The 24,028-nt window shown below is 38.5% G+C and overlaps 1 protein-coding gene across 13 annotated transcripts in view; it reads right to left on the bottom strand.

Annotated features, from left to right (window-relative positions):
* Positions 1-1,917: 1,917 nt before the first annotated feature.
* PRPF4B (pre-mRNA processing factor 4B) overlaps positions 1,918-24,028 on the bottom strand; it is a 59,567-nt gene continuing 37,456 nt past the window's right edge. For 2 of the 13 annotated variants that reach the window (XM_023763011.1, XM_014464856.2), the window contains exons 9-17: positions 18,788-18,935; positions 16,708-16,845; positions 15,144-15,297; positions 11,548-11,662; positions 10,815-10,966; positions 9,047-9,133; positions 5,147-7,046; positions 4,332-4,377; positions 1,918-2,103 (exon numbers count right to left, since the gene is read on the bottom strand). In XM_023763011.1, coding sequence (XP_023618779.1) covers positions 6,843-7,046; positions 9,047-9,133; positions 10,815-10,966; positions 11,548-11,662; positions 15,144-15,297; positions 16,708-16,845; positions 18,788-18,935 — 998 coding nt within the window. In that variant the 3' untranslated portion in view covers positions 1,918-2,103; positions 4,332-4,377; positions 5,147-6,842. Of the gene's footprint in view, positions 2,104-4,331; positions 4,378-4,817; positions 4,890-5,146; positions 7,047-9,046; positions 9,134-10,814; positions 10,967-11,547; positions 11,663-15,143; positions 15,298-16,707; positions 16,846-18,787; positions 18,936-24,028 lie in introns of those variants that run through there. The other 11 variants (XM_023763014.1, XM_023763013.1, XM_023763015.1 and 8 more) reach the window with 11 other exon arrangements.

Here is a 24,028-nt window from a genome sequence, read left to right as displayed (position 1 = left end):
GGACCAGTCTGTCAGGAGTTAGATGAAGTTGATCATACACTAAAGGACTGCTTTGATTCTTTGGACTGTGTGCGCATGTTGGGGATGGGAAGGGAGGGAGGTGTACAGGGAAGATAAGGGCAAATTTTTCTTTGGAAGCAACCAGGCTACTTTATCTAGGACAGTGATGGCGAACCTATGACACACGTGTCAGAGGTGACACCCGAACTCATTTTATTGGTTGATTTTTCTTTGTTAAATGGCATTTAAATATATAAAATAAATATCAAAAATATAAGTCTTCGTTTTACTATGGTTGCAAATATCAAAAAATTTCTATATGTGACACGGCACCAGAGTTAAGTTAGGGTTTTTCAAAATGCTGACACGCCGAGCTCAAAAGGTTCGCCATCACTGATCTAGGATGTCATTAGACCTAAATAAAAGGAGCTACTGCAATACCTTCCAGATCATTAAAATATATTAGCAGCATTGATGATTTCAATTATGAAGCAAAGAGACAAATAATTTTAATATCATGATCACTTAGTAAAAATATAGTCGCCAGGAATCTTTTTTCCGTTTAAACTGAGCTCTAAAATGAGGCTAAGTTGTGTGTAGGAAGTGCATGTAGCCACCTCAAGTCCATTTTGTAGGGTGATAGGGGAAACAACTTGGTTCAAATAGGCAACACATACGACTTAGAGAAACTCACCATGGGTGATGGGATGAGGGGAATGTAGTTATAAACAAATTTAAATATTTGTCTATTTACCAGTCCTGTTGAGACACACTTTCATGATTATTTTTGAATAAACACTTGGAAAACTTTGTAACAGAGACATATAATAAATAATTCTGTTCAGGAAATGTAAAACTTGGCTTGCTCATAAATTCCCACGTTTAGATCTCCAGACCTAAACTTAACTTTTTGGATCTTAACAGAGAAATTCTTTTTCATCAATAAGAGAAAGCACATGTAGAAAATGGCTTTTCTCTTGAAGGTTTGCAGCAATGTCCTCCCCAACCCAATACTCTGTGAATTACTTTCCCTAATAAAAACAGTATCTCATGGCCTTCGTCAACCACTTTAGATAATTATACAGCTCTTAATCTTCTGCCAGCCCAAGTAGAAAACTACACTCGGGGCCTTTACAAGGCTAGCCAGAGCCACTGCCTTTTAGCCCATTTCTTTTAAAAATCAAGGCTCAACCAAACTAGTCTACTGGCCTCTCGGTGGCAGGTAGCTCCTGGTGGTCAAGTATATTCTACAAAGCCAGACACCGGCCCTTCAACCTCCAATCCTGCTTTGCATGTGTTAAAGATGCACAGGACCTCATAAATATTTTATTCACTGTTTTAAAACATTGAAGACATTTTCTTAAGAGAAGAAAATGAAGAGTGAGTAGACTGAGGATAAGCGTCAGGCATCCCCATCTGCAATAAAGTAATTTATTTAAATCATTACAGAAAGGGAGTTATCTCATTGCTTATTATGCTTCTATTACTAAGAAAGCCAAATTAAAAATACATGTAAAAGAAAATATGAACACAATTCCCTTTGGTGTATGTTCTGCACTTAGTTGCTTAGAAAATGTTTTGATGTCTGAAAGGCTGATCATACTAAATTGGCTGATTCCAAGCTGCAGGTTCGGTGAAAGGACAGATTCTGCAGAGTAGTTTGGTAAGCTTCTCTCCCACACCTTTCCTCATCACTGAGACTCACATAGCACATCAGATGTCTTCTGAGAACTTTTAAAGTAAATATTTAACTTTAATTTAACCTGGCAGTTCCCAATCATATTTTAGCACAGAATAATTTTCGAAGCACATCTGTGACCAGCAGTGAAACAGCACCTAAGAAACATCAGGTAAGAAATGGTGTCTTTAATTTAAAACTTAACATAACCAAGCAAAGAAAAAAATCAGGAGACAATATAGTAACAAGTGGCATATTTTATTATATTTTCCCCAATATGTTGATTGGAACATTGCTGCTAAAATGCATGTTACAATTCAAATGATACCACAAACAATTAGAATGCATACTGAGTATTTTCAGATTTCAGCTTCCATATCTTGATCACTAAATGGAAAGATTCTTCAGAAGAACAGTCCCTTACCCTACATATAGAAGGAAAAGAACAATTAAAGATGCCATGATGATATCTATCAAAATAACTGGAAAACATTTTAAAACTCAATTTAGTGTATGTTATTGACATGTGAAAAACACAGATGAATGTGTACTGAACATTTCTATAAGGAGGACCTTCTATCTAAGACAATGATAAAATTCATGTTGAATATCTGAACTGAACTAGGATACTATGAAGAAACATTTTATGAAGCCCAATTTTAATAATGTCACTATAACTAAGGGAAGGAGGTTACACATTTGAATAACTGGCTTCTTTCTTATCTCCAACATTTAAAAGGGCATTCTGTAACTACTTGGCATAACTTTTCAGGTATGTGATTCCTTTGTTTCATTTCAGAGATTTTATTTCTACTTAGCCAGCTAAAGTTCTGCTACAAAATGATAGATTAAGTATAGTATTTGTTCTCAGTCATGGAACACATCTGAGAACATTACATTTCACTGCCTCTACCACATACCATAAAACATAGATTTTCGTATTATAAAAATAGCCTGAGTATTTGTTTTAGTTAGGGGGAAAAGTGGTGATTATAATGGTAAAAAGTAAAAAATTCTTTTAAAACATAAAATTCTTTTTGAGAAAAAGTAGAGTGGAATGAGATAGGCATTATGGAATGAAACAGGATGCTAGCAATGAAGATTTAAGGGTAAATAAAAATACTGGATGGTTTTAAGATTTATGACAAGATGCTTCATCCTTTCAAAGCCTCAAAATTCCAACCTACTTTCTGATAACCTTCAAGAATAAGGTCTACCTAGGACAGTGATGGCGAACCTATGACACACGTGTCAGAGGTGACACCCGAACTCATTTTATTGGTTGATTTTTCTTTGTTAAATGGCATTTAAATATATAAAATAAATATCAAAAATATAAATCTTTGTTTTACTATGGTTGCAAATATCAAAAAATTTCTATATGTGACACGGCACCAGAGTTAAGTTAGGGTTTTTCAAAATGCTGACACGCCGAGCTCAAAAGGTTCGCCATCACTGACCTAGGACCTTATTTAGAACTGTGTCCAAAATGTATATGCTTCCTTAAAATCTCAACTATTCCCCCAACTACAGAAAGAACTATGACACCTTTGAGAGTTATGTCCTAAGACGTACGAGCCCTGAAGTCTGACAATCACTTGATATACTTGATATCATTTTTGCCATAAAGTGTGTAATAAAGCAAATCCTTCATGAGATAATTATATTTGAAAACTATATAGCTACTCTGAAACATGAATGCAGGTTTTTAAAAGATTATTCACTAAATACCTCAATCCAACAGAGGTCTTAGAGTTCCAAATTTCTTCCTCAGCAATATTACAAATTCAAATAATGTCATTTATATAGACTGTTTACAGGGTTCCTGTTTAATAGATTAATCTAGGAATACTTTATTTGGGAATATAAAAGATCAAAATTATATCACCTCTCATTTCCCTTAAGAAGAAAAACTGACAATGGCTCTAACTATTTTGCCTACTTTAAGACCATGTCTGGAGGAGCACTTGTTAAGAATAAAATTACTGCCCTGACTGGTTTGGCTCAGTGGATAGAGCGTCAGCCTGCGGACCCAAGGGTCCCAGGTTCGATTCCGGTCAAAGGCATGTACCTTGGTTGCGGGCGCATCCCCAGTGGGGAGTGTGCAGGGGGCAGCTGATCAATGTTTCTCTCTCATCGATCTTTCTAACTCTCTGTCCCTCTCCCTTCCTCTCTGTAAAAAATCAATAAACTATATTTTATTAAAAAAGAATAAAATTACTAAAGGACAAGTTGGAGAATAGGGTATTATAGGAGTTGAATAGTGTTCTTAAAATTCCAGTTTCTATTCTTTTGCATTTGCCAAGGAGATAAGATACCCAAAACTAAAGACTACATTTTATGTAAACTATTTTGATGTTTGCTGTTTTCCTAGTAATCCTTAGGAACCAAACTTAAAAACCATGCTTATATAAGGAAGTTCACCATTCAAGAGTCTTATATATCACTAAATTTGACCACTATTTTTATTTTAGGAAAGGGAAGATGGGGGAGAGCCAGAGCATGATAAAACAAGCACTTTACAAATGAGCACAATAGCACTACTAATCTAAGTACCAAACATTAATGAGACCCAAATCATAATGCTGAAAACTAAAAAATTAGACAAAAATTAAATGGAGTATTTTTTTTAAATCTTTTATAGAACAGAAACCTTAGCTCATGTCTTCTGGTTGTCATCATCTTCCACTGAGCTGCACCTAAAACACAAAGAACAAGTAACAAGCAACTTTGTTTTTTAAGTAGTATGTAACAGTTTCGAAGGCATAAGATGAACTGTTTCTAGTAGAAGTTAACTTATTAAATAATTATATAAAATGAAGCCATGAAAATCACCAGAAGCATCAAAATGTTAACTATTTTGAGTGAAAATAACTACAAAAGACTCGAATATGCAGCATATTATTACCAAAATAAAGTAAGTAATGGTGGGAAATCTCTACCCATTCCATTAGGTAGAAAGCTGCACCTGTGATGCCTCATTTACAAGGCTCACTCTACCTGAAGATGAGCACCACCTTGTATTTAGTTTAGTTAGTCTAAACCGTGAAGAGATGGGGTGTAGATTCAAAGTTGGCTTATTATATCATCTATCGCTTTCCTGGCTGTAGTTCATGTCTTTAAGTGGAGCAAAACCCACCAGAAGAATGCTGCTATTCTGATTTTCCATTCTTGAATGCACCAAAATGTGCATGCTTGTTGTAATTAGTGCCTGGGTGAATAAAAAAATCCCATTTACAATTTAAAAATATTATGTAAGCCCATAAAATCTGATTATTTTCCATATTCCTCAGGGAGACAAGAATTAATCTTACCACCCAAAGGAAAAAGATTACATAAATTTCTGAAAATTCTCTTCCACCATGCTAAAAATATAAATTCCTTTGTGTTGCAAAACCAAGCTGATTTACATGATTTTTGTTTTAAACTGTTGCTAAATGTTTATCTACACATGCTGTCAGAAATAACCTTGTTAAGAAGGTGAAGCTGGTGTCTCAGCAAATCAGACCCCTTGGAGAAGGCGTTGAATGGCCTGTGCCCCGTTTTCCTTTTTTCTCTTTCCGCACCATCAAAAGGAAAAGTGAGAAAATAGCAGAAACATTAGTTAAATCCTGATTTTATACCCCCTAACCTACAGGAATTATCTCACTACACTGAAAGCTGACAATATTTGTAGAATTTTTTGATGAAATAATTAGGATCCTAATTAGTAATAAAATAATAAACTTTGGCTAGGCTTACATCTTTAGCAAATAATTCTATTAAAGACTTTAAGGAAGAAACAAAGGTTGCTTTTAACTATTTATGGTTTACCTGACTTACCAGCACTGAAGACAAAAATTTTTAAAAATGGCTACAAATGCCTTGTTCACAAAAGACTTTATTATCTAGTGATGCATACTGAGAACATACAGAAATCTGCATGGCCACTTCACATGCAGTAGAACAATCTTCACTTTACAATAAGTGAGTGTCAACTGTTTTATGCAATAGACAACACTTTAAAGTCACATTCTTAAAGAAAAGCTTCATTTACAAAAGAAATAAAGGTAAAGAAGCAATTACCGCTTTTAAAAAGCAGCTGCTTTGTTCAAGAGTGGAAGGTTTATGCCTGTATTGAAAGACAACATGATCACAAATAATGAAAACAATGAACAAATGAAAAGCACTTTTACCATAAAGCAGTACACTTTCAAAAATGACATACAAATAGTTAAAAATTTCATTAGGTTGTCTATGTAACTTTTAAATATGAGGACTTTCAGAATTATGCCTCAACATTTGTAATTTAGTAAATGAAAACTATGCATTGTTTCTATCTCACTAGGAACTGCATTTAACAAAATGTATATAAAGTCTATAGCAAGTTGATTTTTAAAAATTAAAGTTAATAAGAAACAGTACACTGAAGGCGCTCTATCCATCAAGCGCATACTCTTCCAATTTTAAATGTGATGAACAGAACAGAAATTGTAACTATGCCACAGTTGCAATGCCAAAAAATAAAACAAGATCAGGTATCACACATGCAGGGAATTCTGCCACAAAGCTAATATCCCTCATTTGTCAATTGTTCCAATAAAATAACATCTTAAAACACCAGTGATGTTGATGGTTTAGCTTACCTTCAGTGTACTGAATGTTGTACACAACCTGCTTTAAAAGAGGAGACCATCCCTGCAGGCAGGCTCAAGAAGGAACAGACCCCTTTCGGCAATGACTACACCAAGGGCATGCTGCTGTGGCCTGCACACACATACCTAGGAAAATGTGAATATAAACAGCATTTATGCTGGCCATTTTACCTGAAGACCAAAATGAAGCCAAGTCTGCTAAAAATAAATCAACCACCCAGCATTACTACTTATTTTATAACAAGATGCTTTTGTCTTTTATGTGAACTGCAACCATATACATTAGCACTATAATTTTGTGCAGTCTTGGCAGTTAAAACAGTTCTACAGTGAAATTTCACATAAGACACAAAACAGATTAACTAACATTTCTAAAAGAAACATCACCCTTGGTGTTAATTCAAATATATCATGCTTCCTCAAATTTGATGGAGAAATATTTATAAGTTTATATACATTAATAAACTGCTGTGAAATTTCTTCAGTCTTTGTATTTAATTACTCAAACCATTGGAGCTTCTTCATCTCATTTAAATTTTTTCCTGGATAAAGGCATGCTGTAGGGCCTGGTTGATGCTAATCCGTTTAGCTGGGTCCAACATTAGGATCTGGTCCAACAAGTCCTTTAGCTGGTGTACTTTCTTACGTTGGTCTTCAGGAAGTCGCTGGCACCCAATCAAGTCAGCCAAAAGGTCCTTAGTTGGATTAATGGTGCTCATGACAGTAACTTTCTCCTAAAAATAATTTTTAAAATGCGTATCTCTAAATAAAGTTACTAAAAACATATAATACATCAGACTTTTGTCTATAATAAGAATAACCATCTACTCATTTAGAACTTTTACGTGACTTCCTATATCCTGTCTTTTCAAGAAGCAATAAGAAAGCCTAAATGAAAAAGGTTAACCATAAGTTAGCTATGAGTTTTGTTTGTTTTAAATCGTACTGTAATATAATTTTATAAAAATAATAACAAACTTGCCCTAACCGGTTTGGCTCAGTGGATAGAGCGTTGGCCTGCAGACTCAAGGGTCCCAGGTTCGATTCCGGTCAAGGGCATGTACCTTGGTTGCGGGCACATCCCCAGTTAGGGGGTGTGCAGGAGGCAGCTGATCGATGTTTCTCTCTCATCAATGTTTCTAACTGTCTATCCCTCTCCCTTCCTCTCTGTAAAAAATCAATAAAATATATTTAAAATAATAATAACAAACCCTAAAACTTAGTTAAGTACTTAAAATTTGAGAATTCAAAAATATTGTTAAGTAATTAAAAATAGCATAGTAAGTACTTGCTTACTGTTAGAGAACTGTACTTTTCCTACCCTGAAGTGGAAACAGACCTGTAGACGAGTTGATACCTTGAAGTGGTAAGTGCTCTGACAAAGTTAGGGATATCCTATATAATAAAAGGTTAATATGCTAAGTGTCCAGCCATTCGTTCAACCAATCAAAGCATAATATGCTAATGTATGCTAAGGCCGCTCAACCGCTTGCTTTGACATGCACTGACCACCAGGGGGCAGACGGTTAACCAGTCACTATGACAGTGATGGCGAACCTATGACACTCATTTTTTTGGTTGATTTTTCTTTGTTAAATGGCATTTAAATATATAAAATAAATATCAAAAATATAAGTCTTTGTTTTACTATGGTTGCAAATATCAAAAAATTTCTATATGTGACATGGCACTAGAGTTAAGTTAGGGTTTTTCAAAATGCTGACATGCCGAGCTCAAAAGGTTCACCATCACTGCACTATGACGTGCATTGACCACCAGGAGGAAGACGCTCTGACCAGTAGCTGCTGCTTGGGTCTGGCCAATCAGGACTGAGCAAGATGGGCCGGGCATGCCCTGGAGCGCCCCCACCGCCACCCAGGGGACCCTCCCCGGCCCCAATCATGCACCGGTGGGGTCCCTCAGCCTGGCCTGCGCATTCTTGCAATCCAGGACCCCTCGGGGGATGTTGGAGAGCCAGTTTCGGCCTGATCCCACAGGCCAGGCCGAAGGACCCCACCGGTGCACAAATTCGTGCACCAGGCCTCTAGTATAATATAACAGGGCCAAAATAAAGAAGTCCTTACTTCAACCTGGAGGTTTTGGAAAGGCTCATACAGAATGTATATTTCATATGAGGCTTGAAATAGAATAAATTGAATACATATTCTTTTTAGGGGATGAGGAAATACAGTAAACCAATAAGATGAGGATGGTCTGTGAACAGAGAGAGGTCTTAAAGGTCATGCCCTTTAGCTAATTGCCAAGTATGGAATGATAGGGTTTACAGAGTTCAGTGAAGAGAGGGCACACTGTTCATATCATAGAAGACTTAGTTTGTCATTCTGAGAAATTTAAATATATTATCGTCTAGGTAATAGAAAGCCAATGAAGGGTTTTTAAGCAAGGAGAGTAACATGATCAGATTTGTTTTCAAAAAAGATCACTATGACAGCAATATGGAAGGTAGAAAGATGGTGGGCCAGGCCAAGAGTGATCCGAAAGAAGAGATGAGAAGGTCCTAAATATGACCTATAATAAAAATAAACTCATACTATACAAACATTTTTAAATTTCTTCATCTTTTTCACAACTTGATGCATTTTATTCAGGAATCAGCCAACACCAAAAAGAAATTATTTTAATGTTTCAAAATATTCATAGCTCCTAGTATGACCCAGGTCTTTTGTTAACAATAAGATTATCATTTAATCTTGCACACTTAAAAGAGACTTACCCTCTCTGTTACTTTATCAACTTCTATGTACATGAAATTGAGGTTTTGATCAAAATGTTGGTCTTTGAATACACCTTTCCGAATCATCTGGAAATAAATCAAAATAAAAAACTTAATTTTTGAACTTATGCAACAGTCTGGCTTACTAACAATTTAATACATAACAAGTCATAGATATTTAGTCTCTTTGGGTTTACTTTCTCTTTTGAAAATGATCTCATATTTCTTGCTCTCAAGAGTTTAACTCTTTTATTTCATTTTTAAAAAAATTTTTTTTTCTGATTTCAGAGAGGAAGGGAGAGGGAAAGAGAAATAGAAACATCAATGATGAGAGAGAATCGTCAATCGGCTGCCTCCTGCACACCCTCTACTGGGGATCAAGCGCACAACCGCAACCCCAGGCATGTGCCCTTGATCGGAATCAAACCCGAGACCCTTCAGTCCGCAGGCTGACACTCTATCCACTGAACCAAACCAGCTAGGGCAAGAGTTTAACTAAAAAGCAAATAAGTCCTAGTCGGTTGGTTCAGTGGACTGAAGGGTCCCGGGTTTAATTCTGGTCAAGGGCACATGCTCGAGTTGAGGGCTCAATCCCCAGTAGGGGGTTAAGTAGGAAGCAGCCGATCAACGATTTTTCGTCATTGATGTTTTTCTCTCTCTCCCTCTCCCTTCCTCTCTGAAATCAATAAATATATATTAAGAAAATAAAAAGCAAATATAATTGTCGTGCCTAAAACAACTTAATAATATGAAATTATTATATTTCCCCCAGGCAGTGACTTAAACCAATTATGATATGAAGTTGTGCTTTCACCTTTCCAAATTGAGGATTAAGCAAAGACTTAAGATCATTTGTTCTTAGATAGGAAAACGATTACACAATTTGGGCCTTTTCTATTGGCAGTTAAGTAACCTAATGACATTTTACAAATTATGCTCGAATAGCTCTAAAATGAAACAGATTAGATCTCAGTAAAATAAATACCAACAGCTAATTTCTGTGTTGTTTATTCTAAATAAATCCAACATAACATAAACTGAAATCACAAAAGTCTAAGATATGGCTCTCAGACATTTTTATAAATCTCTAAAGTTCTTGCTTTGTGTTAATCAAACAGAAATTGATATGATAGCTGAAGCACTACCAATAAGTTTTATGTCAGAAAGATGTCATTTCAAGTGAATTTTCTTGATACCTTCATTTCCCAACTAACTTCTAATCTTTAATAAACTGATGACCATCAAGTTCCTCTTTCAATGTTTACCCTTTCCTCCCCTGATGACTGAGTCCTTCTTTACATCTAACTAATCTGACCTGCATCTTTTTTTCATTTCAGCTCTCAAGCATGTTCATGCTGTTACCAATAAGGGTGTGTTCCCAAGAACACTGTTGTTTCTGGAAGAACAGACACATGAAATATATATATATCTATTTCTTAACAAATTTATGTTCATCAATTCTCTCTTCCTCAATTACAATTCTACCTTAAACTATAGGTCCCTACCATCTGCTTAATTCAAGAGGGTAGAGAAAAACATAAGACAGACTTTAGAGGGGAAAGGAAAAGAGTTCTATTCTCTTTTGATAGTTCTTGGCTCATTAGAACCACTAATGAGAAGGAACTAAAGGAATCAGAGTAGTCACATACCTGCCTCTCTCAAATCGTTTTATACCCATTAGTGATGAGTTAAGGGTCAGCAATCGGCCAGTCTATGGGAAACTACTGCTGAGATCTTCAATAAATACAAGTTCAGATTAATGTCCTACCTTATTTGGCATCTTTCCTTTGAGATCCATGGCGAGCTTCAACATATGGTTGTTGGTTTTGCCGGGAAATAAAATTTTTCCAGTATAGAGTTCATATAAGGTACAACCTACAGACCACATATCTATGCCATAGTCATAGCTTTTACCTATAACTGAAAACAAAATAGAAGTTAAATATAGGATTAAAAAAATCAACTACTATTTATTTCCATTAATGGGATATTAATTTTAGCTTGAACTATATAAACACAATCTTAATGCCACTTATGGCATTAGTTTCATGTTCTTTCCCATTAGTTCTTAATAGAACCACAAACTTAAAACCTAAAAAAATGAGGGCGTGGGGAAGGAATTGAAGGTGCAGAGAAAAATGTGTATGTATTCTTTTATCATTTCACCTTTGGTGGAGGTGCTAATCAGCCTCTACCAAGGAGAAAAAACAAAGGTCCCACACAATTCATATATTTGATAATCAGACCTTGAGTACTCAAGAGCAGTCTTCTAAAGTCGAGGATTTTCCACAACTGTTTTTGCTACTCTTGCCAGACAAGACCAAGACTCCTGTCCCAACTACCATCATTCCACCTGAGGAGGATGAACTTGTTACGGTTCCCTTCCTCGTGAATGACCTCGTGCAGCTGCTAAAGTGCGATGAAAACAGTACTTAGACATTAAATATGCTGTTTCCACCACATATGATAGCCCAGGTCAAAAACCATTTGAAGAAACTTACTGATTTCAGGAGCACGATAAAATCTACTGACAAGATAAGGAGTTATGTCATTATCCGCAACATGTGAAGCCGACCCAAAATCACAGAGCTTTAAAATAGTTTTTGATTCATTAACCTGAAAAACATTTTATCATGGAAGTTTAATTCATGCCAGGAATAATTAAGACAAGTAATCAGATAAAAATAATTGGCTTTGAGAAGTTATTTCCAATATTGAGAACAAAGTCACTCTTTTGAAAATTCCTTTTTAAATTATTTTAAAACTCAATTTCCTAATTATGAAAAATTAAGGGCTACCAAATATTTGATTATCATTAGTAAAAGAACTTTTCTCAGTGAAGAAATTTGAAATAATACCAAGTAAAGTTAATTTTAACCAACACTATTTAGAAAAGGATGGGGTAGTAAGAGAAAAATCTAATTGACGCAAAGCATCTTCTAAAAATCCCCAGAACACCTGCATAAAGTCAAGTTACTATATAAAGGAACACGAAGACATTCATTAATAAGGGCTCAGACTTAGATCAACTTTCATTTGATTTAAGTTAACTTTCAGTTGCCAAAAAATTATGATGGCAACAAAAGCAAAATGCTTCAGATTAAATTTGGACAAAAACAATAAAAATATTCATGGGAAGCTGCTAAGACCATCCCAAATTTAACAATCACTTCAAGTCTAAAAATTATTAAATCCCTTAAATATAAAGGAAGTTATTAGTCAAGAAAATGTTAAATATGCTTGGCAAAACTGATAAACATGAACTCTATATTAGTCATTTGTTTCTTTTGTCCTTTGTAAATACTTCAACATACACAGTAACAGTGACATCTGCTGAGAAAGGCTGGAGCTGCTCCCATGACTGCTGCCACTCATGAGTCAGAAGCATGTTCAGGATTAACAAGTGAAGATAATTCATATTCCAGAGTCCCTTCCCCCCTTCAAAAGAGACACACACAAATTCCGAGTTGGGACTTGAACTTGGCCTACTGTTCCCACCCAAAAGAAACATAACGCTTTAAATAAATAACTCTAGTACTCTCTACTGGGACGTTGTAAAGCTTGATCAATGTAACAGACTGGTCCATTAAGATGATATCCATGGAATTAAACTAATGATAGAAATGATTAATTTTAACTGTCACATCCATATCTCTTCATCTGGGGGATCAGGAAAACAGGTTTCTTCAAAAGGGAAAGTACTTTCAAAGCTTTTTAAAGTATAAACTGCATTTAGCTACTTAAGAATGCAGTTGCAATACCCAGAAATAAAACCAGGACCATTTTAAAATGAGAAATCTACCAGTGGAACTCTTGGTCTAGGTAAAATGCCTTAAATAGAAGCAGGCTATCCACACTTATGTGCCCTTTAGTTTGGCTACACAACTACTACCCCCTCATGAGGAATATGGTACTTCTACCACACTAGTTGTTTAAAGATTTGGATTTTCATTAAACAGCTCCATGTGGTCTCTGATCATCTATTTTTTCCTTCTTCAGGAAGAAGGGAAAATATATTCCATTTCAGAATCCATGTGAAATCTAGTTTAGCACTAACTCAAAGAAAAATGAAGTTTTAAAAGCAAGAGCTTCTAACATACTAGCACATATGTTATTCTTTAACCTCCATGGTGGTTACACAAATGTTCACAGTCTATCTTTAGACTGTTTATATTTTATACATTCTTTCATATGGATGGTATATTTCACAATTTAAAAATGAGAAAGGAAAAAAACTGAGGTAAAAATCAACTATGAAGTTGACTAGGCAAGTCTACAATTCATTCATAATATACCTACCATTTCACTGTAATAACTCAGCTCCTCTAACCAAGTTATATTATATATGTAATACATTATAAACTCAGACTAAACATATCAAAATGGAATGCCTCATTATTAATGTGATAGTGTGAAAGGAAATACTCTAATCAGATCATAATTTTTCTAAAGTGTGGAACATGTGATTAGAAGATAAACTTGGAATTACCCACATTTTGCACATGCCCCAACTCTGAAAACCTTAGAACAGGGTGAAGAAATGGGGTCAGGGAGGGGAAAGAGGTTGTGTGTGCATTAATCACTCCACTATGATGATATATATTTCTAAATTTCAAAAACATAAAATTATATTGTAAATTTGCATGCTACCACATCAGAAGTCTTAAGCTAAAAGAGGTCAAGACAGCCCTGACTCAGAGTTGCAGGTTCAATTCCCTCAAAGGCAAATACCTAAGTTGAGAGTTTGCTCCCCAACCCCCGCCTCCCATGCAACATGTGGGAGGCAACCAGTCTATGTGTTTCTCTCATTTGATGTTTCTCTCTCTCTCCTTCCTTCCCTCCCTTCTTCCACTCTCTCTGAAAAGCAACGGGAAAAATATCCTCAGGTGAGGATTAAAAAAAAAAAGATGTAAAGACAGTTTTAGGAGAGTGAGCTTTACTGTGTTTGGGCTCCCAGAAGGCACTGCTTCTAAAACAATCCTATACAATAAAAACCTAATATGCTAAGTGTCTGGTCGTCTGTTCAACCAATCAAAGCGTAATATGCTAATGATATGCGAAGGCCTCGCAACCACTATGATGTGCAATGACCACCTGGGGGCAGAAGCTCTGACCGGTAGGTTAGCTTGCTGCAGGGGTACAGCCAATCAGGACTGAGCGAGATAGGCCGGACACAGCCTGGAGCCCTCCCATGGTCCCTCCCCAGCCCCAATCGTGCACCAGTGGGTTCCCTTGGCCTGGCCTGTGCCCTCTCGCAATCCAGAACCCCTCAGGGGATGTCGGAGAGCTGGTTTTGGCCCAATCCTGCAGGCCAGGCCGAGGGACCCCACTGGTGCACGAATTTGTGCACTGGGCCTCTAGTAAAGAATAATGGAGCCCTAGCCGGTTTGGCTCAGTGGATAGAGCGTCGGCCTGCAGACCGAAGGGTCCCAGGTTCAATTCCAGTCAAGGGCATGTACCTTGGTTGCGGGCACACCCCCAGTAGGGAGTGTGCAGGAGGCAGCTGGTCGATGTTTCTCTCTCATTGATGTGTCTAACTCTATCCCTCTCCCTTCCTGTCTGTAAAAAATCAATAAAATATATTTTTTAAAAAAGAATAAAGGAAAAAAGAATTAACCCTGGACACCTTTAAACTCAACTTCTTATATCTGCTTAAGGCAATTCTCTTAAATGTCCCAAACTCCATCAGTCTATAAAATTCCCTTAAATGTTCTTAACTCCATTAGCCTACAAAATTAAAGAACACAGAAGTGTAAACACACCTTATTTCAAAACAGCAAAACATGCAGCACTTTTTATTCACTACCAGAGGAAGCCCATCATTACTATATTAAAGCACTCTTGGGATTTGCATGTACTCTAAATCCACAATAAAAAGGAAAAATTTGAGACAGTGGCCTATCTCTTCTTTCTTCTTTCTTTATACTTTAAAATTTCATGGCTCAATTTCCAAAAAAGTAAAAACTGGTAAAGTAATTTATAATGGGTAATAAATATATACTTTAAGATGTTATTTTTAAAATAATACAGTGGTAATCTCACATTACTGAAAAGAAAATACATGGATGTACAATGCAGCCTTAACTGTTTCACTTACCAGGATATTGTCTGGCTTGATATCAGCATGTAGAATATTGCATCTTTTAAGGAGTTTCAATGCCAAGAACAACTGCTGACTATAGGATCTTACAGCTTTAATATGAAGACCAACATCCTTACCATATTTTTTTAACACCTCTCGTAAATTCATGCTTATAGGAGAGAAAAAAAAAACTAAGGGTTAAAATGCAAAATGGCCATTTAAAAAACGCAAAAACATTTAAACATAAAGTAAAATCAAGCCCAAAATACAAATTACAATTAAATATTCTATTCAAGAATACCTCCTCATATATTTGATAAATTTTTCTACACTGAAATGAGAACATATGAAATTGTGTGTACATAACACAATTTTCCAATAAAACTCAATTTTTAAAATAAATTGAAGGAAAGATATGCAATGGTAAAATCTGTATTGATTTTAGAACGAATTTATATTTGAAAGACTAACAATGAAGCTATACTTTAGAAGATCAAAATTGTATTTCTTCCACGATTCCCATTTCTTATCATTCTGGCTTAATCCTTCCTTGAAATATTTAATTTTCAGAGAATTTCTCTTGTTGAGCTGAAGGCTAAAAGCAAGTAGTAAACTGGCACATAGTATGCAGTCAATTAATGTTAATACATTAATGACTATCAAGAAACCAACTCTTAATACAAGGTTAAAAAACAAAAACCAGAACTAAATTAAGTCTATAATAATAAAAGCATAACATGCAAATCGACCAAATGGCTGAACAGTGGAACAACCGTCTGGATGACCACGCTGACACCCACTGGTGCTAGGCCAGCCAAGGCAGGTGCAATGCGACTGGTCAGGGGCCCAGCCATTGCACCATGATCGCCCTGCAGAGGGAGGCCCAGGCCACCAGCTGGTGGGACGATCAATTGGGGGGTTCCATGATTCCCCGCAGAGGGAGGCTCAGGCTATCTGGCAGCGGTGCTGCAGTGAGTGGGCAGGGCCTCCCTCTATGGGGGAGATCCATTGCAGAGCCCAGGCTGGGTAGGCAGGGCCTACCTCTTTGGGGCGATCAATTGCAAAGCACCACGATTGATTGCTTCAAAGAGAGAGGCCCAGGCTACCTGGCCGGCGGCACTGCAGTGGGTAGCCTGGGCCTCCCTCTGTGGGGGCAATCCACTGCGGAGCCTCGGCTGGGTGGGCAGGGCCTACCTCTTTGGGGCGATACACTGTGGAGCCCCGGCCAGGTGGGCGGGACCTACCTCTTTGGGGTGATTGATCATGGAGCCCTGCAATCGATCGCCCCACAGAGGGAGGCCCAGGCTACCCAGCCGGCGGTGCTACAGCGGGTGGGCGGGGCCTCCTTCTGTGGGGCAATCAATCACGGGGCTCCCAGACTGTGAGAGGGCACAGGCCAGGCTGAGGGACCCCACCCCCCAACATGCACGAATTTCGTGCGCTGGGCCTCTAGTAAATAATTAAGTAAATAAAAATCAAACACCCAGAAAATCTGTCATTTCAATTGTTTATCTTAAGTGAGGTTGGTAGAGATGAAGAAGCTAAATTTTCAGTTTATGTAGAGGTTCTGACACTGTACCTGAGAGGCTCAAATACGAGACAGAGATGTTGTTTGTGATAAAAGTGTCTGAAGAGCCGCAAACAATGAAATTTGTCATCAGGATCAGCATCATTAAGTTTTTTCAAGAATTCTAGTTCTTTTAAACCAGTTTTCTGCCTGAAATAAAAAAGAAAATTAGGTCAAAATTAAATACATCTAGAATTTATAAAAACTTAATAATATATATTTGCTAGTTCTGGTCTGATGTAGCATAGTTGATGTTAATTAGTTCGTATTTTTTTTTAAGTAGTAATAATAAATCTGTTGAGGAATGACAAGTCTCTGTATCACATAGAAAATACTTTATACTTAATCAAATACGATTTTCTGAAGTTAATTTCCAAAATAACCAATCAACAAAACAGAAACACTGAGGAATAAACTACCTTGCTTAAAGGGAAATCAATAATTTTATTCTCATTTTATTGAATAAATAAAATTTATTTATTTTATTGCACATTTTATTCTCAAGTCTTGATGTAAATACTATCTATCTATCAATCATCTATCTCAGTGGTTCTCAACCTTCTGGCCCTTTAAATACAGTTCCTCATGTTGTAACCCCCAACCATAAAATTATTTTCATTGCTACTTCATAACTGTAATGTTGCTACTGTTATGAATCTTAATGTAAATATCTGATATGCAGGATGGTCTTAGACGACCCCTGTGAAAGGGTCGTTCGACCACCAAAGGGGTCGCAACCCACAGGTTGAGAACCGCTGATGGATCTATTTTATCTATCTATCTATCTATCTATCTATCTATCTATATAAGGCTAAGCGATCCTCTGACCGATAGCTATGACGCACAATGACCACCAGGTGGCAGAAGCTCCGACAAGTAGCAATGACGCGTACTGACCACCAGGGGGCAGACAACACAGAGGGTGCAGAGCCGCGGTGACTTGGCAGTGGCGATTCTTGGATGATGCACCCCGGAACCAGAGAGGAGGGAGCCCGATTCGGAGATGTGTCACCCGAGAACTGCTCTCTCACAATCCGGGACCCCTTGGGGGATGTCGGAGATCCAGTTTCGGCCCAATCCCCAGAGGCCAGGCCAAGGGACCCCACCTGCTTGAGGAACCCCACTCACTCCGCAGACGCCCTTTGAGCCATGGCACTGCCCCAGGTGCAACCGGCTGGGGAGTGACCACAGGAGGTTGGCTCCAGGGCGTGTCTGGCCCGTCTTGCCCAGTCCTGCCCCACCGGCCACCTTCTAATTAATTTCCTTTCAATGTGCACGAATCTGTGCACCAGGGCACTTGTGTTTAATAAAAGTGGAACCACATTGTATACAGTTTTGGTTCCTTAAGGGTCTAAGTAGGAAATGTCTCACCAAATATTAATATTTGGTTATCCTCTAAAATGCTTGTTATAATTTGTCAATAAGCTACATTTTTTAAAAGTTAGTGTCTATAAAACAGGGGTTGGGGATAACCATCAAAACAAAACAACAAAGAACTTTCTAAGCATGGGGCGGCTTAAGACTTTAGTATAAATCTACAACATTTCTTTCCAGTGGTTCAAAACCAATACTAAGTTGAGTTTAACACCAGCTCAGTGTGTGGTATAAATTATGCATTAAAACATGTATGTGGCAATTAAGTAACCCTAGCCTATTAAGAAAAAGGCAACAGAAAGATACAAATAATTCGCCAAACTATCTGATAAACTGGCTGTCCCCTTTTTGTAGGCCACCTTATGCTAATCAGTGACAGCTAATTAATATAATCCTTTTATTCCTCACCTCTGGTCTTGAGTTTAAGATAGTCACAGCAAAAGATGGCCATAAGACAAACAGTAGAAAGAAGTAGTCTAAGTTAACATTAGTGCACAGTAGGTACTGAAATGCACTGAAATGAATTAAATACAAATCAGCCTATAGTTCTAGTACTTCACATATAACACATAGCTATAAATATCCAGTCAAAAAGGAATACTACAGTCATTTTATAGTTACAGTACTTATTTTACAGAATGTTACTTTTTTAAATGGCATTTAGAAATATTTTCATTTGAACAAAACATGTGTTAAAGGTTTCATCACATTGACTTACATAAGTTCATTGTTTCTGATGATCTTTACAGCCACTTCTTGGTTGGCTCTTGCATTATCTCTGGCTCGTACGACATTACTGAATACACCTTGACCAGTGTAGCCATACACATTATAGCGCTTATCTAACACTTCACCTATGTTCACACCTAAAAGAGTAAATTAAAAAATTAGAATTTTGAGTAAATAAATTATCAAAACTATGATACACAGAATAAATTAAAAAGTAGGAAACACAGTGCAATCACTCAAAATGCATGTCAAATCCTACTTCGTGCTTGATTTCCCAGACATCATAGAGAATCAAGCCCATGCCTCCACTGTCACTCTCTTCCATGTGGTTAATACTGCATGCCCACTTCCAATGATTACAAGGAGAGTTTTTGCTGTCTTATCAAATGCTAATGATTTTAACATTGAATATGGGAGAAATGTGCTGGTTGAAGTGTTTCCAACTGCAGTCCTGTATGACTAGTACCCCAAGTTCCTTGTATGTTGTTTCTCTTGGTTTCAGATCAAGATGAGCAAGTGATGTACTAACCTCTTCCTTCTGGAGGATTATCTCATGGCTGAAAATAACTGAATAAAATTAGGCTGCAAATCAAGTCTTCACTTTAATTTGCAATGCTTCTGGGGCTGCCTACATAAATTCAGCAGCTGCTAGATGAGCCAAACTTTTTAGGTGATGGCACTATGAAGAAGCTTTTACAAAATGTTACAATGAACGCTAGAATTAATAAGAATTGTGAAGGAAGGGTAAAAACCATCTAGAGACTGTTAGGAAGGGCGCGGTCACAAGAGGGGCTGGCCCAGCTTCCAAAGGCAGCAGGCCAAGAGTGAGGAGAGATTTCTCGGCTGCAGAGTGGGGTTTTCCCTGTGAAGATCAAGGCCTGGATCTTGATCCAGAGTCCAGAGCACCAGAGCCAAGAAAAGTGGCCCATGTAACATCCAGTTGTGAAAAGGTGGCGGGGTTTCTGGTCCCTGTGGAGACTGGAGCCAGTCAGAGATAAAGCCACCATTTTGGTGTTTTTTTTAAAAAACAAAACAAAACACAGAGCAGCCTGGCCCGCATGGCTCAGTGGTTGAGTGTCACCTATGAACCAGGAGGTCACAGTTTGATTCCAGGTCAGGGCACATGCCCAGGTTGCTGACTTGATCCCCAGTGTGGGGTGTGCAGGAGGGAGCCGATCAATGATTCTCATCATTAATGTTTCTGTCTCTCTCCCTCTCCCTTCCTTTCAGAACTTAATAGCAAAATATGTATTTAAAAAATAGTAATAAAATTAAATAAAAAACCCAGAGCACAGGGTTTTCCTTTGCAGCCATACACCTGAGGCTTTGGTGGAAAGAAGGCAGTGTGGACTGGAATTATCTGAGGAGTGGCTAGGGTCGGAAGCATTGAGGGGAAACATGGAAAACTGGTGGCAGAGAGACCTGCAATCAGTCATCCCATACAGAAGGGGACATTGTTCCTGATAGTCGCAGACCCCTCCCAGCAGCTACAGCTGGAGGGGAGGGGAAATGCAAATATCCTGCCCTAAGGGATACCACTGACCCCACACTCAGGAATCCCACTTGTCACACCCTACATCTTGACCCCTGCAGAGGCTACAATAGCAGAGGCCAAGCCTATGGGTCTGAACAATCTCAGAAGCATCACTGACTGGCTTGGGGGTGGAGTCATCTACCCCACTGTCCTAGGAACCTAACTACTGCTTCTTCCTCACAGGAGAGCGGATAGAAACTCCTGGATGCCCGGTGATCTCCCTGGACTGCATATGAGATCTCTGCCCAACCAAGGGAAAATTTCTGGGGCACTCTCAGAGGAATAGCTATAGAATGGAGAAAGACACCCACCATTTTTCCTGAAATCTGAACATCCCTACTCACAGGAGACCCAAGGTCACATATGGCCAATTCCACCAAAAGTCCTTTCAGAAACAGCCTTTTCAGTGATTAAGAGACAGTTGGCCAACAGGTGAAAGTGGGTGGAGGTGGAGACCAAGGAACAAGTTTGCTGACCTGAACCTGGGCCCTGTGGTGCTAACAAACTGGCCCTAGAGTGCAGCTTGGTCCCTTCTGCCCATAGCCAAGTCCTGTGAAGACAGACACAAACTGTGGATCACTTGAAACTTCGAACAGACTGCACAGAGCCAAACATGGACAGCTTCTGACCATGGCTAGCACCCAAGTACCTCCCAGGAGGCCCAGAAACAGCAGACAAAACAGTCAACATCAGTCAACAGACGACCAGAATACAGAGGCACTAACTTTGCTGAGATAAATATCACTTTTTTTCTTCTTTTTTGCATTACCTTCTTTTTCTTTATTGCTGTATTATTTTTGTCTCTCCTTTTTGTTGTATCTCTTATTTATCTATTCCCTTTTCTTACTCTATTTTTCTCCTTTCTACTAGTATTTCTTTTTCCCTTTTTGTAATTTTTTATTTTTATTTTTTTTATTAATTAAATCTTTATTGTTCAGATTATTACATTTGTTCCTCTTTTTTCCCCCCATAATTCCCCTCCACCCAGTTCCCACCCCACCCTCCTCCCTCACTCCCCATCCAGTCCTCATCCATAGGTGCACAATTTTTGTCCAGTCTCTTCCTGCATCCCCCTCACCCCTATCCCCCCCAAGAATAGCCAGTCCACTCCCTTTCTATGCCCCTGACTCTATTATAATCACCAGTTCATTCTGTACATCAGATTATTCACTTGATTTTCAGATTCACTTATTGATACATGTGTATTTGTTGTTCATAATTTGTACCTTTACCTTTTTCTTCTTCTTCCTCTTCTTAAAGGATACCTTTCAGCATTTCATATAATACTGGTTTGGTGGTGATGAACTCCTTTAGCTTTTTCTTATCTGTGAAGCTCTTTATCTGACCTTCAATTCTGAATGATAGCTTTGCTGGATAAAGTAATCTTGGTTGTAGGTTCTTGCTATTCATCACTTTGAATATTTCTTGCCACTCCCTTCTGGCCTGCAAAGTTTCTGTTGAGAAATCAGCTGACATTCGTATGGGTACTCCCTTGTAGGTAACTGCCTGTCTTTCTCTTGCTGCTTTTAAGATTCTCTCTTTGTCTTTTGCTCTTGGCATTTTAATTATGATGTGTCTGGGTGTGGTCCTCTTTGGATTCCTCTTGTTTGGGGTTCTCTGTGCTTCCTGGACTTGTAAGTCTATTTCTTTCACCAGGAAGGAGAAGTTTTCTGTCATTATTTCTTCAAATAGGTTTTCAATATCTTGCTCTCTCTCTTCTTCTGGCACCCCTATAATTCGGATGTTGGTACGCTTGAAGCTGTCCCAGAGGCTCCTTACACTATCTTCCTATTTTTGGATTCTTTTTTCATTTTGCTTTTCTGGTTGGGTGTTTTTTGCTTCTTTGTATTTCAAATCGTTGACTTGATTCTTGCAATCCTCTAGTCTGCTGTTGGGAGTCTGTATAATATTCTTTATTTCAGTCAGTGTATGCTTAATTTCTAGTTGGTTCTTTATCACAACATCGAGGGTCTCATTAGATTTCTTGTAGATCTCATTAAGTTTATCGGCAATTTCTAGAAAATTCTTGAAAAACCTTAAAAGTGTGGTTTTGAACTCTATATCCAGTAGTTTGCGTTCCTCCATTTCTGTCATTTGTGTCCTTTTTCTTTGTCTCCGCATTTTTTATGCTTCCCTGTGTTGATAAAGTGGTTTTCTGTGCTGAGTGTCCTCTAGGGCCCAGTGGTTCAGCCTCCCCAATTACCTGAGGAGGACACTCTTGGTGGTCTTTGTGCACAGTCTTGTTGTAGTTAAGCCTTGATTGTTGTAGGTATCACTGGGAGGAATTGACCTCTAGGCCAATTGGCTGTAAGAATCAGCTGTGTCTGCAGTGGGATAACTTCTGTGCTGGAGACACCCCTCTGGGGCAAGACTTGCTTCAATGGGGCTTTGGCGCTTACTGAGTCTGCCCCCTGAGTGTGTCTTTTATGGTTCCACGGAGCTGCAAACTGGATGGTCCCATTCTGACCTCTGGGCTTCCTGGCTCCTGGATCTCTCGGGAGGTGCTAATCTAGCCTTTGCCTGAGGCTATCCAGCAAAAGCCTCCCTGCAGGGCTTGGGCGGGGCAGGTCCCACAGGATCAACAGGGCAGGGCTAGCAGTTATGGCTGCTCTCAGTCCAGCCCTCAGAGGCTCTGCTTCTCACTGTCCGGGTAATCGCTGCAAGCCCCTCGGAGAGAAAGCTGCTCTAGAGTTCCGACCAATGCCAGACAGTCCCGCTTCTCCCGTATGAGTCTGGGTCCCTAGAGACTCGCCAGGAACTGGAGCTCAGAGCCTGAGACTCCCTCCCGATTGAAAACGACAACCGCGCCCTCAGCCGCCAGCCCGCTCCACATGCACCTCCGCACCTTAGTATTTTACTTCCGTACTGCGCCTCCTCTGAGTCTTGGTATGCTTTTCTCTTTCCTTCTAGTTGTAGGATTTCCACTCAGCCAGCCTTCCGGTGGTTCTGGATGATGTCCGTTCCATCTTTTAGTTGTATTTTTGAAGTGGTTGTTCGAGGCAGCAAACTCTGGTGTTTACCTATGCCGCCATCTTGGTTTCTCCCTTTTTGTAATTTTTCTTCCTCTTCCCCTTTATAGCATTTTCCTTCTCCTATCCTTTATTTTTATTTTCTTTCTGGGTTTCCCTTCTGCACTTTCAAGTTCTTTGTTCTCCCCCTTGCTCTTTTTCCTTCTCATATCTTTTTTTCTTTTATTATTCTTGCTCGCTCTTCTCTTTCCTAATTCTTTTTTCTTTTGTGGTATCTTTTGTTGTTCTTGTAGGAGTCATTTTTTTTATGTTTTTGTTTTGATTTGTTCTGTCAGCACCTGCACAACAGCTTGCATGATGTGGTCGGGGTGAGCCTCATAGTCAACCAGCCTGAGAGGAGATCCCAACAACGAATGGGACAACAAACAATACCCAATTACAATGGCAGATTCCAAATAAGCCACACAAGGGACATGCCTAGAGCATCCAACTCAGGAGATAAGAAAATCTGCACTATTGGGCACCACAGAACACTTACTATATAAGGCCACCCAAAGAAGATTGGGAGGCATAGCAGTTTGATCTAATAACATAGAAACAAATACAAAGGGAAATAAAAAATGGAGAGACAAAGAAACAACCTCCAAATAAAAGAAAAGAAGGACGCTCTAGAAGAATAATATCTGATATCAAAAATACATGAGAAGGAATCAAAGGCAGAAGTTCC

This window comes from Myotis lucifugus, unplaced genomic scaffold, assembly GCF_000147115.1.
Source record: "Myotis lucifugus unplaced genomic scaffold, Myoluc2.0 scaffold_272, whole genome shotgun sequence".
NCBI classification, from domain to species: domain Eukaryota; kingdom Metazoa; phylum Chordata; class Mammalia; order Chiroptera; family Vespertilionidae; genus Myotis; species Myotis lucifugus.
The sequence above is the reverse complement of the archived record's forward strand: the minus strand, read 5'-3'. Positions and strand labels throughout refer to the sequence as shown.